General features: G+C 38.4%; 1 protein-coding gene and 1 pseudogene across 3 annotated transcripts in view; one reads left to right on the forward strand and one right to left on the reverse strand.

The window, feature by feature from the left end:
- The window catches only part of LOC103783577 (zinc finger protein 93-like), a 200,027-nt pseudogene that overhangs the window by 59,153 nt on the left and 126,720 nt on the right, over window positions 1-14,154 (forward strand).
- The window catches only part of ZNF737 (zinc finger protein 737), a 39,209-nt gene that overhangs the window by 16,992 nt on the left and 8,063 nt on the right, over window positions 1-14,154 (reverse strand). For all 3 annotated transcript variants that reach the window (XM_034944147.3, XM_024926543.4, XM_055104094.2), the window contains exons 2-4: window positions 10,136-10,262; window positions 8,900-8,995; window positions 1,053-2,410 (exon numbers count right to left, since the gene is read on the reverse strand). In XM_034944147.3, the coding sequence (XP_034800038.2) occupies window positions 1,053-2,410; window positions 8,900-8,995; window positions 10,136-10,262 (1,581 nt within the window). The remainder of the gene's footprint in view (window positions 1-1,052; window positions 2,411-8,899; window positions 8,996-10,135; window positions 10,263-14,154) is intronic.

Genomic DNA, 14,154 nt, shown 5'->3' on the forward strand with positions numbered 1-14,154 from the left:
ATTAAAAGTTTTGCCACATTCTTCACACTTGTAGGAGTTTTGCCAGTATGAATTATCCTACCTACAATCAAGTGTGGCAACCATATAAAGGCTTTGTCACATTTTATATATTTCTAGGGTTAATTATTGTTATGTGTAGAGAAGTTGGAGGTGTTCATAAAAGCAATGTCACATTTTTTAGCTTTGCGGATTTCCTCTTCAGCATGAATTATCGCCATGTCTCTTCAGAATTGAGAACTTGTGGCCGGGCGTCGTGGCTCACGCCTGTAATCCCAGCACTTTAGGAAGCCAAGGCGGGTGGATCACCTGAGGTCAGGAGTTCGAGACCAGCCTGGCAAACATGGCGAAGTCGCATCTCTACTAAAAATAAAAAAATTAGCTGGGTATGTTGGAGGACACCTGTAAAAAAATTAGCTGGGCATGTTGGAGGACACCTGTAATCCCAGCTACTCAGGAAGCTGAGGTAGGAGAATGGCTTAAACCCAGGAGGCAGAGGTTGCAGTGAGCCGAGATCGTGGCACTGTACTCCAGCTTGGATGACAAGCATGAAACTTCATCTCAAAAAAAAAAAAATATTGAAATCTTGTTATAGGATTTGTCACATTCCTTAAACTTGTAGGATTTTTGTCCAGCATGAATTATGTGTAAGAAGCGTTCAGAACTTCCTAAAAGCGCTGTCACATTCTTTATATTTGTAGGGTTTATGTTCCATATAAATTCTCATATTTAGTAAAAGTTGATAGCTGGTTAAAGGCTTTCCCACATTCATCAAACTCACAGGGTTTCTCTCCAGTACGAATTATCTTATGTCTAGTAAGGGCAGAGGTGTCCTTAAAGGCTTTGCTGCATTTTCTTATTTGTTGGGTTTCTTTCCCGCATGAATTATCTAATGTCTACTAAGGTTTGAGGATGAAATAAAGGCTTTGCCACATTTATCACACTTGTACAGTTTCCCTCCAATATGAATTTTCTTATGTGAAAAAAGCATTGTGGGATAGCTTAAAGCTTTGCCACATTCTTCACATTTATAGTTTCTCTCCAGTATGAATTACCTTATGTGTAGTAAGGGTAGAGGGGCACTTAAAGCCTTTGCCACATTCTTCACATTTGTAGGGTTTCTCTCCAGTATGAATTCTCTTATGTCTAGTAAGGATAAAGGAGCGCTTAAAAGCCTTGCCACATCGTTCACATTTGTAGGGTTTCTCTCCAGTATGAATTCTCTTATGTGCAGTAAGGTGTGAGGACGAGTTGAAGGCTTTGCCACATTCTTCACATTTGTAGGGTTTCTCTCCAGTATGAATTCTCTTATGTGTAGTAAGGATAGAGAAGCACTTAAAGGCCTTGCCACATTCTTCACACTTGAAGGGTTGCTGTCCAGTATGGATTATCTTATGTGTAGTAAGGGAAGAGGAGTACTTAAAGGCTTCGCCACATTCTTCACATTTGTAGGGTTTCTCTCCAGTATGAATTCTCTTATGTGTAGTAAGGTGTGAGGACCAGTTGAAGGCTTTGCCACATTCTTCACATTTGTAGGGTTTCTCTCCACTATGAATTATCTTATGTGTAGTAAGGGACGAGAAGTACTTAAAGGCTCTGCCACATTCTTCACATTTGTAGGGTTTCTCTCCAGTATGAATTCTTTTATGTGTAGTAAGGACAGAGGGGTGCTTAAAGGCTTTGCCACATTCTTCACATTTGTAGGGTTTCTCTCCGCTATGAATTATCTTATGCGCAGTAAGGATAGAGGAGCGCTTAAAGGCCTTGCCACATTCTTCACATTTGTAGGGTTTCTCTCCAGTATGAATTATCTTATGTGTAGTAAGGTTAGAGGAGCGCTTAAAGGCCTTGCCACATTCTTCACATTTGTAGGGTTTCTCTCCACTATGAATTATCTTATGTGCAGTAAGGTATGAAAACCGGCTAAAGGCTTTGCCACAGTCTTCACATTTGTACCGTTTCTCTCCAGTATGAATTATCTTATGTGTAGTAAGGTGTGAGGACCAGTTGAAGGCTTTGCCACATTCTTCACATTTGAAGGGTTTCTCCCCAGTATGAATTTTCTTATGTGTAGTAAGGGTTGAAGACTGGTTAAAAGCTTTGCCACATTCTATCCATTTGAAAGGTTTTTTTCCAGTATGTCTTATCTTATGTCTGTTTGAATTTGAAAATTTATGAATGACTTTCACATATTTATCACACTGAAATATTTTGCTTTGAGTAGTTGTCAAATATTGGTTAAGTCCATTATAACCTCTTTTGTGCACCTTACACTCATCTACACTTTCACGGCCCTTTTTAAACTGTAAATTGTCATGTCCATAGTTTTCATATCTTCTCAGTGTCACTTTTTGGAAAGAATCTTTTATGCTCTGCTCTGGCCAAAGATCTCGGGCAAAATGAGAACACGTAACTGAAAGAAACAATAAAAGCACATTACTTCAATTGCTAGACTCAGATAAATATACTTTACAGATCTAACCTATATAATTATACAAACTACATAAGCAAGATGACACAGCAAAATACCACAAGCTGTAATTTCTTCCTGGATACATAAATGTAACAAAAGTGGACTGCCCAAAATACGTTTGTAAAAAATTTATAAGTGAGTTAAGTGTATGAAGGGCCCCAGGTGAGCACAATGCAAAGAGCCACATAGAATAAAAAGAAAATTCTGTTACTTATACCCAACAGAGCTCTTCCTGCTCTCCAGTATAATATTGTGCCTTTAAAAGTAAATTTCCAGTCGGACGCAGTCGCTCATGCCTGTAATCTCAGAACTCTGGGAAGGTGACACATGGGTGGACCATGAGAAATTCGCCCCCATGACCCAAACATATCCCACCAGGTCCCACATCTAACAGTGAGAAGTTATATTGCAGCATGAGGTTTGAAGAACATAGACATCCAAACCATATTATAGACCACCTAGGATTCACAGCCACACACAAAACTCTCCAGTCAAAACCAAGATAATACACAGTATTCCTATTTGCATCTGGTGTATTCTGTTAGGACACATATGAAGTTTTATTAAATTAAAAATACTGACTATGTGCTGTGGCTCTTGGCTATAATCCTAACACTTTGGGAGATCCATTGGGGCCAAAAGTTTGAGACCAGCCTGGGCAACATAGTGAGATCCTAATACTACAAACAAGCAAACAATTATCCAGACATGGTAGTGCATATCTACAGTCCTAGATACTCAAAAAACTGAGGAGAAAGGATCACTTGAGTCCAGGAGGCTGAGGCTACAATGAGCCACAATTAGGCCACTGCACTGCAGCCTGGGTGACAGTAAGATCTTGTCTCAAAACAACAACAACCAATCATTTTTAAAACACTAAAATTACACACTGTGTGTTTTCTAACAAAAACTGAATGAAACTAGGAATTAAAAGCAAAAGTCAAACTGGCAAATTCAAAAATAAGTGAATATGAAACACGCTCTACAACATATTCTTGCTCAGGGGGCAAAAAATTTTATTTTTCAAAGTTGTCAATACAACCTACAGTTAAAACCTACAGTAACATGGCCAGGCATGGTGGCTCATGCCTGTAATCCCAGCACTTTTGGAGGCCAAGGCAGGTGGATCACGAGGTCAGGAGATTGAGACCATCCTGGCTAATATAGTGAAACCCCATCTCTACTAAAAATACAAAAAATTAGCCGGGCATGGTAGCAGGCGCCTGTAGTCCCAGCTACTTCAGAGGCTGAGGCAGGAGAATGGCATGAACCTGGGAGGCGGAGCTTGCAGTAAGCTGAGATTGCGTCACTGCACTCCAGCCAGGGTGACACAGCGAGACTCCGTCTCAAAAAAAAAAAAAACCACCTACAGTAACATAAACAATGTGACACTGACACAAAGATAAACAAATGAAAGAACAGAATAGAGAACTCAGAAATGAACCCTTCTGTATATGATCAGATGATCTTCCACAAAGTTGCCATGCATACAAAATAGAAATAATCTCTTCAAAAAATGATGTTGAAAACTGAATATCAACACTGATAAAGTTGTTTATTTCCTTGAATGATACAATAATACATTTTAAATAAAATGCTTAAACATAAAAATACACAAGTGAGGAAAAGCATTTGAAAGAACATACAAAATCATTAATTTATAGAGAAATAAAAAAAACACACAATGACAAAATCAACTTACACCCATTAGGTGCAATAAAAATAAAACCCATGTTGATTGCTGGTGGAAAACAAAGACACAGCCATTATTTTAAAATGTTGTAAATGCTCCTCATTTATAAATCTCTATCCAAAATATGTAACACAGGCCAGGTGCAGTGGCTTAAGCCTGTAATCCTAGCAGTTTGGGAGGCTGAGGTGGGCAGATAACCTGAGGTCAGGTGTTTGTGACCAGCCTGGCCAACACACCATTTCTACTAAAAATAAAAGATTAGCTTGGCGATGTGATGTGCACCTGTAATCCCAGCTACTTGGGAGGCTGAGATAGGAGAATCGCTTAAACCCAGAAGGCAGAGGTTGCAGTGAGCCGAAATCGTGCCACTGTACTTTAGCCTGGGAAACAGAGTGAGACTCCATCTCAAAAAAAAAGGAAAACAACAGCAACAACAAAAATATGCAACACAGGACCTGGAAGATATAATTGAAAATCCATGTGTATTGTACCAGTATTCACAAAAGCCAAAAGGCTGAAGCAACCCGGATGTCTCTTGATTTATAAATATATCAAAAAATGTTAACATATACATATGATGAAGTATTATTCCACCTTAGAAAAAACAATCTTGTCAATTTTAAGATGAACTTTGAGAATATTATGTCACCTGAACTAATCCAGTGACAACATTTTGGATACTGTATGATTCCACGTATATGAGATATCTTAAGTAGTCAAAATCATAAAATCAGAAAGTGGAAGGTTTGTCTGTCAAGGGCTGGAGAGAGGGTAAAATGAGCAGTTGTTACTTAATGGTCAATGACTTTTAGTTTTACAAGATGAAAAGTTTCTAAAAGTCTTTTGCATAACAATGTGAATAGACTTAACACGACTGAAATGAACAGCTTTTTTTTTGAGACACGGTCTCACTCTGTCACCCAAGCTGGAGTGTAGTGGTACAATTTTGACTTCCCTTAAATCTCCCAAGTAGCTGGGGCCACAGCTGCACATCACTATGGCTGGCTATTATTATTATTATTTTTTATAGAGAGGTGTCACCATATGTTGCCCTGGCTGGTCTCAAACTGTTGGGCTCCATGGATCCTCCAGTCTTGGCCTCCCAAAATCCTGGGATTACAAATAAGAGCCTCCACCAAGCCTGGCCCTGAAATGCACACTTCAATAGATTTAAGGTGGTAAATTTTATATTACGTGTTTTTAAGACAATTTTTTTAAAGAAAAACTGAAAAAAAAAAAACAAACCCAGAATTATGTATCTTTTTGAAAATTACTTTCAAATCGTAGAAGTGTCTCTCACAAAAGCAAATATATATTCATCGTTAAACACATGGTGATAATAAGACTATCTCCATAAGTACTCACTTAGACAAGACAAAACTACCATAAAAAATCAGCTAAGAAAGAATATAAGCCATAACTAAAATTGGGGTCATATTTATAGATAAATACACATACAAATGTAATCTGATTATGATAGATATGCATAATTTATCTCTTAATTAAACCTTAAATTGACTTAAAGTGTACAAAAAGAACTGCAAATTGTCTAAAATTATAATACATAAGTAAAACCAAAACACCCAATAAACTAATCTTAAGAAACCTACACTGAGGCCAGACGCAGTAGGTCACATCTGTAATCCCAGCACTTTGGGAGACCAAAGTGTGCAAATCCTGAGGTCAGCAGTTCCAGACCAGATTGGCCAATATAGTGAAACCCCATCTCTGCTAAAAATACAAAAATTAGCTGAGCATGGTGCCTCATGCCTGTAGTCCCAGCTACCCAGGAGGTCAAGGCGGAAGAATCACTTGAACCTCGGAGGGGTTCAAAACTTCAAAACAACAATAAGAGAAATGTTTACTCATAAAATCTTGTATGCAACATTGAAGTATAATTAAAAAAAAATTGTCAGGCCGGGTGCAGTGGCTCACAACTGTTATCTCAACACTTTGGGAGGCCAAGATGAGCAGATCAGCTGAGGTCAGGAGTTCAAGACCAGCCTGGCCGAAGTGGTGAAGCCCCATCTCTACTAAAAATACAAAAATTAGCTGGGGACGGTGACACACGCCTGTAATCCCAGCTACTTGGGAGACTGAGGTATGAGAATAGCTTGAACCCAGGAAGTGGAGGTTGCAGTGAGCCAAGATCATACCACTACATTCCAGCCTGGGTGACAGAGTGTGACTCCATCTCAAAAAAAAAAAAAAAAAAAATTCTAGATAACTGCAGTATTTAACTGTTGGTGTGTACTCACAAAATGCAAGCATTCTGAATCATTAGCATGCACTGTGTGGCAGTAAAATTTCAGAGATTATGCAGTATAATTATAAATAGAAGATTCTAATGAGAAAATAAATTAGCATTGAAAAGAAACTAGTTGCTTTTAATGTCTTAAATATATGGTATTCTTACACAAAATGAAACTGCTGTAATCAAACATTGGAAGCAAAGAGTACCCTTACATTGTTAAATAAGAAATATATATTTTGTAGAATGGGGTTAGACCCTCTGATATGTAAAACAAATATTAGGAAATAAACTATTTTATTATGGAGATATAGGCCGAAAAAAGTAGATGAACATCCTATAATTCCTTTTTACCTGCAGCAAACTTAAATTTATAAATAACTATTTTAGTAACTATGGGTGCCTACTAATTATGTAATTCAGGCATATCATGCAAATTCTAGCATATTGTCTTCAATATCTGAATCTAAAATTACAAACAAATCTGAAAGAGACCATAGAAAGTAAAAATATATAGGGAGAGTGACATCAGTAAAATGAAAAGATTAAAAGTGCCCTATTTTCAAATTCCCTTACAGCAAAACAAGTCAGCCATCGCTGACAAAAATACCTTTATGAGAGAACCAGGATTATGACTCACACCTGTAATGACAGCTCCATGGAACATTAAGGTTGGAAAATTGCTTCAGGCCAGGATTTTGAGACCAGCCTGGGTCTCAAAGACCAGATCAAAGATGTAGCAAGATGCCATTTCCAAAATAAGTGCCTCTAAGGGAGATTTGAGATCCAGGGAGGCAGTTGTGAAACGCTGTTAAAGCGTAAGGTTGAGAAGTGTTCTATTCAGAAGGCAGGCCCTCATTCACCTGGGAAACTACAGGACCCCTGTTCATGGCTACAGACCAGGATAGGGTTCACCCAAGTTGGTCCCACAGAGAATTCTGAACTTACTCTGTAACCAGCTCAAACTCCCAGCCACAGTCTGGCAGAGGTCCTGCCATTCCAGAGGCCTGGATGAAGGCACCCATTTACAGGAATGTAGGCAGGCCTGCAGACTTTGGCCTTTACTGGGGTCCCTGAAGCAGTTCAATGACTCAGTTTCAGTTACCTGAGCCACAGTTTATGGTCAGTTCTGCCTACATAGAAACCCACACAATTGGGCCGGGCGGGGTGCCTCATGCCTGTAATTCCAGTACTTTGGGAGGCCGAGGCAGGCAGATCATCTGAGGTCAGGAGTTTGAGACCACCCTTGCTAACATGGTGAAACCCAGTCTCTACCAAAAAATACAAAAAATTAGCTAGGTGTTGTGGCGAGCACCAGTAATCCCAGCTACCCAGCAGGCTGAGGCAAGAGAACCGCTTGAACCCAGGAGGCGAAGGTTGCAGTGAGCTGAAATCACGCCATTGCACTTTAGCCTGGGCAACATGAGTGAAACCCCGTCTCAAAAAAAATAAAATAAAATAAAAGAAAGAAATCCATTGCAATTGAAGAAAAATAAGTAAAAGTTGCTGTTTGTGGATCATACATCTTACATTTTAAAAACCATAAACAGTACATTAAAACCTGTCTAAACTAATGAATACACTGAGTAAATTAGCAAAATATAAAATTAACACACAAGTACATGTATTGTTTCATACGCTTAAAACAATCTGATAAAATAGAGGAAGAAAAAATCTTATTTAATATAGCATTAAATAATAAATTTCTGAGAAAAAAATTAACCAAGAAGGTAAGAAAATGTTTACAATAAAAAAAATGAAAAAATTAGAAGATCCAAATAAATTTTAAAATATTTTATGTCTAGGGATTGAAAGAATAAATATTATTAAAGTTTCATATTATCCAAAGTGATCTATAGATTGCATAAATGTCCTGTCAAAATTGCAGTGTTTTTTTTTACAGAAATGGAAAATACAATTCTAAAATTTATATGAAAATAAACTCTGAATAGCCAAAGCAATCTTGAAAAAAAAAAGAACAAAGCAGAAGGATATCATACATATAATTTCAAACTATATTTCAAGACTATAATAGTAATAAAAATAGAAAGGACTACATAGAAAAATAAACAAAAAAATTGGACAGAAACTACTACTCTCACACATCAGACCTGATGCAAAAAGAGAAATAATTCTCAAAATCATGCAGATATTTGTGTGTCCCCAAAACAATGAAAAAGCAGCCAGACTGTGGAGTCTTTTATATGCCATGAAGAGGACTCTGGCTCTCACTGTGAACTTGAAGGGAGCTCACCGAAAGAAAAGTAGAATTTTTACAGAATTTAAAAGCATAAGCAGAAGATGCCCCTTTATAAGAGCAAAATTTAAAAAAGAAAAAAAAAAAAAAAAAAAAACAAAACAGCTCCCAGGAACTATTTTCTTTGGAGCACAGCTTCCCAAATCACACTTTAAGGACTGGCTTTCTCTTTGACTTTGGGACCTCTTATCTGTGTCGTCTGCTGTATTCATTTTCACTCGCACCTACCTGAGGGGTTGGCTACCATCTCATGTTTCTTCATGGTCAAAGGTTTTTCTCCTTGCTCCAGACAGGTGATCAGGTCTGGCTTAGAGACAACAATACCTGTTTTATTAAAAATAAATAACATGAATCTTGCTCATATTCTCCAATTACAAGCTAGTAATGTGCTCGCAAAGACAATGTAATAAAATATTATAGTAAATTAATACCAAAATACAAATTTATAACAGAAATTTCTAAATATTTAGAAAATACTTTAAATTTGCCAGGTGCAGTGACTCACGCCTGTAATCCCAGCACTTTGGGAGGCCAAGGTGGGTGAATCACGAGGTCAGGAGTTAGAGACCAGCCTGGCCAGCATGGTGAAACCCCATCTCTACTAAAAATACAAAAATTAGCCAAACACGGTGACTTGCCCCTGTAGTCCCAGATACTCGGGAGGCTGAGGCAGAAGAATTGCTTCAACCTGGGAGGTGGATGTTTCAGTAAGCTGAGATCACACCACTGCACTCCAGCCTGGGTGACAGAGTGAGACTCTGTCCCCCCCAAAAAAAACAAAAAAAAAAAAAAAAAGAAAGAAAATACTTTCAATTTGTAGGTTTCTTAATTTTCCTTCCTGGTACTCCTGAATCAAAAATTGGTGGTGGCATTTAGATTTTCAGGTGGAAGCTACAATAGTTTATGTCAGTAAATTTCTGGAATTACCACTAATTTGGAGTGAAGATTACAGCTCACCTCAGAAATATGGAAAATTTGGATTAAGATGAAACATCTTGAAGAAATTTTTTTCTTTTCTTTTTTCTTCCCCTTGAGACAAAATCTTGCTCTGTTGCCTGGGCTGGAGTGCAATGGCATTATTTCGACTCATTGCAACCTCCGCCTCCTGGGTTCAAGCTATTCTCCTGCCTCACCTTCCCAATTAGCTGGGATTACAGGCATGTGCCACCATGCCCGGCTAATTTCTTGTACTTTTAGTAGAAATGGGGTTTCACCATGTTGGCCAGGCTGGACTTGAACTCCTGGCCTCAGGTAATACCCCCACCTCGGCCTCCCAAAGTGCTGGGATTACAGGCATGAGGCACCAAAGAAATTATTTTCTAAATGAACAAATTCTGAAGATTTTCTTGAAAAAGTGGATCTGAAACTCTTTTATAAAAGAATAAATTACTAAAAAAATTCTACAAGAGAGAGAAATAAAGTCTTTTGTGTATATTATGAATTATGTATTAAAGTTTTTCTCACCAAGGAAGACCAGGTTTCTGTAGTTCTCTAACATCACATTCCTATATAAATTCCGCTGTGCAGTGTCCAGGCAATGCCACTCCTCCAGAGAGAATTCTATAGCCACGTCTCTAAATTGCAATGGTGCCTGAAACACACACACAACATACGTTTTTACCAAGTGGCCATGGGTGGAATTTTTAATTTGACTTAAGTTCAAATGAGAGAGTAAAGACAAATGGTTCTGACTTATAGGACTGACTAAAATTATCCAATAAAATAACTTTCAACACAGAAATATTCTCTAAAGTATTCTCTGAGAAAAAAGAACAGCGTAAGATCCACAACATCAGTTCATATATTTTTCTAGATAGTAAAGTGTAAAATTAAGGGTATGAACACGAACATGTACATTTTTGAGTGCTATGTTTACATCATATGGAATGAGCTGTGAATATTTTTCAGATGACAAAGACATGTTGAGTTAGGAGGCACCTCTAAAATTTAAATATATACAATAAGTTGAAGACCTTATTATGCAGGGTTTTTTTCCAGAAGATCTGGAATAAAGTCTGATTTTTTGAATTTCTAACAAGCTCACCAATAATGTCAATGTTTTTGGCCCAAGAAGGATATTTTGTCAGACATCCAGTAAGTGGAAGAGCCTGTTTTTCCCAGTTTTTCTGGCCTGTAAACAAAGATAAGAGTCTTCATTTTCCAAAGAAAAATATGTAGAAAAAATTAAGAAAAAGGACAACTGCCAGATTAAATGTGGTGGTTTATTCACATCAGCTGCATAAAGATACTTAATAATGAAGAGAAAAATAATCAGCTACATAGTGAAAAATATCTGTCACAGAGCTATTTAAGCAAGTGAATCATTAACCATTAACTTCACTAGAAGAAATTTTTATGTTGTGCTAATGCACATAGAAGAACACAGCATCACTGTTGAAATATTCCTCTTTTAAAAAAGTAAATAAAATCTGATTCAATCATAAAGAACCATCAGTTTTATGCAAACCTCAAAATACAGATAACTCCTATGTTCTGTAATTTTTAGTAGTAATTTTAAATAGACTTCGTTTAGCACCCTAAAGAGCAGGTATGTCCTAATAAATTTTTTTCAGAACTTTCTGGGTAATAAATGGCATCCCATTTAAATAAGCTTTTTTTTTTTGAGGCAAAGTCTCACTCTTGTCCCCCAGGCTGGAGTGCAATGGCGTGATCTTGGCTCAGTGCAACCTCCGCCTCCTGTGTTCAAGTGGGTCTCCTGCCTCAGCTTCCCGAGTAGCTGGGATTACAGGTGCCTGCCACCACGCCCAGCTAGTTTTTGTATTTTTAGTAGAGACAGAGTTCCACCACATTGGCCAGGCTGGTCTCGATCTCCTGACCTCAGGTGATCTGCCCACCTCGACCTTCCAAGGTGCTGGAATTACAGGCATGAGCCATTGCGCCCGATCTAAATAAGGAATTTCTTTTCTTTTCTTTTTTTTTTTTTTTTGATATGGAAAATCACTCTGTTGCCCAGGCTGGAGTGCAGTGGCTCAACCTCGGCTCACTGCAACCTCTGCTTCCCAGGTTCAAGCTATTCTGCTGCCTCAGCCTCCTGAGGAGCTGGGATTGCAGGCGCCCACTGCCACGCCCACCTAATTTTTTGCATTTTTAGTAGAGACGGGGTTTCACTCTGTCAGCCAGGATGGTCTCAATCTCCTGACCTCAGGATCTGCCCGCTTCGGCCTCCCAAAGTGCTAGGATTACAGGCGTGAGCCACTGCACCCGGCCAGTAAGCAATTTCTTAATCCTGTTCGGCATACAGCTAATGGAACACACTAATGGAGCCTCAACATTACATGTTCTCTATCTTTACTAAGGACCACAGTTTTCCCCAATAGAACATGAGAAGTTATGATGTAGAGAATGAAGAAAAGGCTCTGGGATACAGCACAGAAACATTTTTCAGACACCTTTGACTATTATAAGAATTTTAAGAAGTACTTAAACCAAACTCCTTAGGGAGGAGAAACACAAGTAGAGAAGTAAAGGTTTGTGAGTACTAAACGCATGGCATTCCAGAAGGCAGAGTGGACACAGCTTTTCAGCTGAGGCATGTTTACCTAAAGAAAAGCCTTTTTTTGTTGTTCTCCTATCTCCTCCTTCACTGGAATTCCTTCTCAGATGAGATTCTTTGGACAAATTACACCTGAATCTTGAGAATATGCCTTTAAAGGTGTCAGTACCACAAGTATACCTGCTAGCATGACATCACCTGGCAGAAAAAGACAGAAAAATCCACCCATTTCTGTCCTTTAAAACAGAAGAGGTTCAGGAAAAATGAGCTGCTCCATAAAGATGAAAATATAAGTCTCTCCTTTCCTGTCCTCAGGGGCCCTCCCCTACCACAGACACCATCCATTTCTGCTACAGTAATGGAAATATGTGCCACTGACCTGTCCCTACCAAACCCAAACAGAACAGACCCTGTGGCCACCCTTTAGTGCAAAGGTGGAACTTAGCTTATGAATGTATTTTGCAGCCTTCATACCTGATTCTGGCCTCACCTTACAGTCACATGAGGCCCTTCATTAAAATAACATGGATGCTTCCACCCAGAACAATAAACAGAAGCTGTGGGGAGGGCACAAGAGATTTCAGCAAATTGGCCATGTGATCCTAATGAGAAGCCTGGGCTGATAACCACTAAGCTAAGCATTGCCTCTCAAGCTTTAACGAGCTTATAATTCACTTGGTAATTTTAGCTCCACTTTATGTAATGTGATTCTGCAGGTTTGAAAAGGGTCCATGAATGGGTGTTTCAAAAACAAGTCCCCTGTCAATGCTGATGTTGCTCCCCATTGGCTCATTATTACCATTAGTCAGAGAAGCAGGCACAGCACATGGTCCCTTACACTTAGCACTCTTGTCACAACCAAATACTTCTCATACAAACAAGGATAACCCATCTCCATCCTAAAGTTTTATATTATTTGATGGCTCTTTAAAGTTTACAGAGGAAACAAGGCAGCAATGTCTGAATAAGTCTGTTTTTAAAAAACATGTACACATGTACTAACGCACTGCTTGTTAAACAGGTACTATGTGCACAATAGTATGATACAGAGCACTGTGCTGGGTATAACACATTAGGTGATTTAATTCTCATAACACCCGGGGAGCTGGTACTAAGGGTTTAATAGTTTTCAAGATTTAGTTAAAGGGCCCAGCATTTTTATTTCTTCTTCTGTTTCTCTGTCATCAATTTTTTAAAATTGTACAGAATAAAAGCTAAATATAGACAGAAAGATATAGAAAGAAAGAGGTTAATGTAGTTTAGACAAAATTTTATTCTGTTTATATTTACTTTCTTGTGACTTATGGAGCAACTACTGGATCTGCAGGAATAGAAAACAAGTTTCTAAATAAATGTCTCCGCAAGCACTGGTTTTAATAGAACATTAAAAAACTAGGACCCTAAAATACATACTTTATTTATCCCATTTATCTGTTTGTGGTTTCAGGAAATTGTGAGCACCAGCTCTAGAAAGGCAGCAGGATTCACCAGCCAAAACTCTGATCTCTTCTAATCAGTTATCTGAAGCAAGACTACAAGATAGGGTCAGACCTAAATAAGGCCTCCAAAAAGGGTGAATCTGAACAGGTCTGGGTCTGGGTCAGGGTGAGGACCCTATGTAAAATTCTGCTCTCTATGTCACTGCAGTACTACCAGTTTTGTTTTTTCTAAGCTTACCTAAAAAAAAAAAAGAAAACTTAAATCCCAGAGTTTCTGTAATTTTAGTATTTTCTAGCCACTGCCCTATCAACTTTGTACTACATTCTAATACGCAATTTAAACAAATCCTTTAAGGTTTTCTAGGGTAATTTTTTTTTTTTTTGAGATGCAGTCTCACTCTGTCACACAGGCTGGTGTGCAGTGGTGCCATCTCTGCTCACTACAGCCTCTGCCTCCAGGGTTCAAGTGATTCTTCTCTCTCAGCCTCCTGAGTAGCTGGAACTACAGGTGCATGCCACCACGCCCAGCT

This window comes from Pan paniscus, chromosome 20 (genome assembly GCF_029289425.2).
Source record: "Pan paniscus chromosome 20, NHGRI_mPanPan1-v2.0_pri, whole genome shotgun sequence".
NCBI lineage: Eukaryota > Metazoa > Chordata > Mammalia > Primates > Hominidae > Pan > Pan paniscus.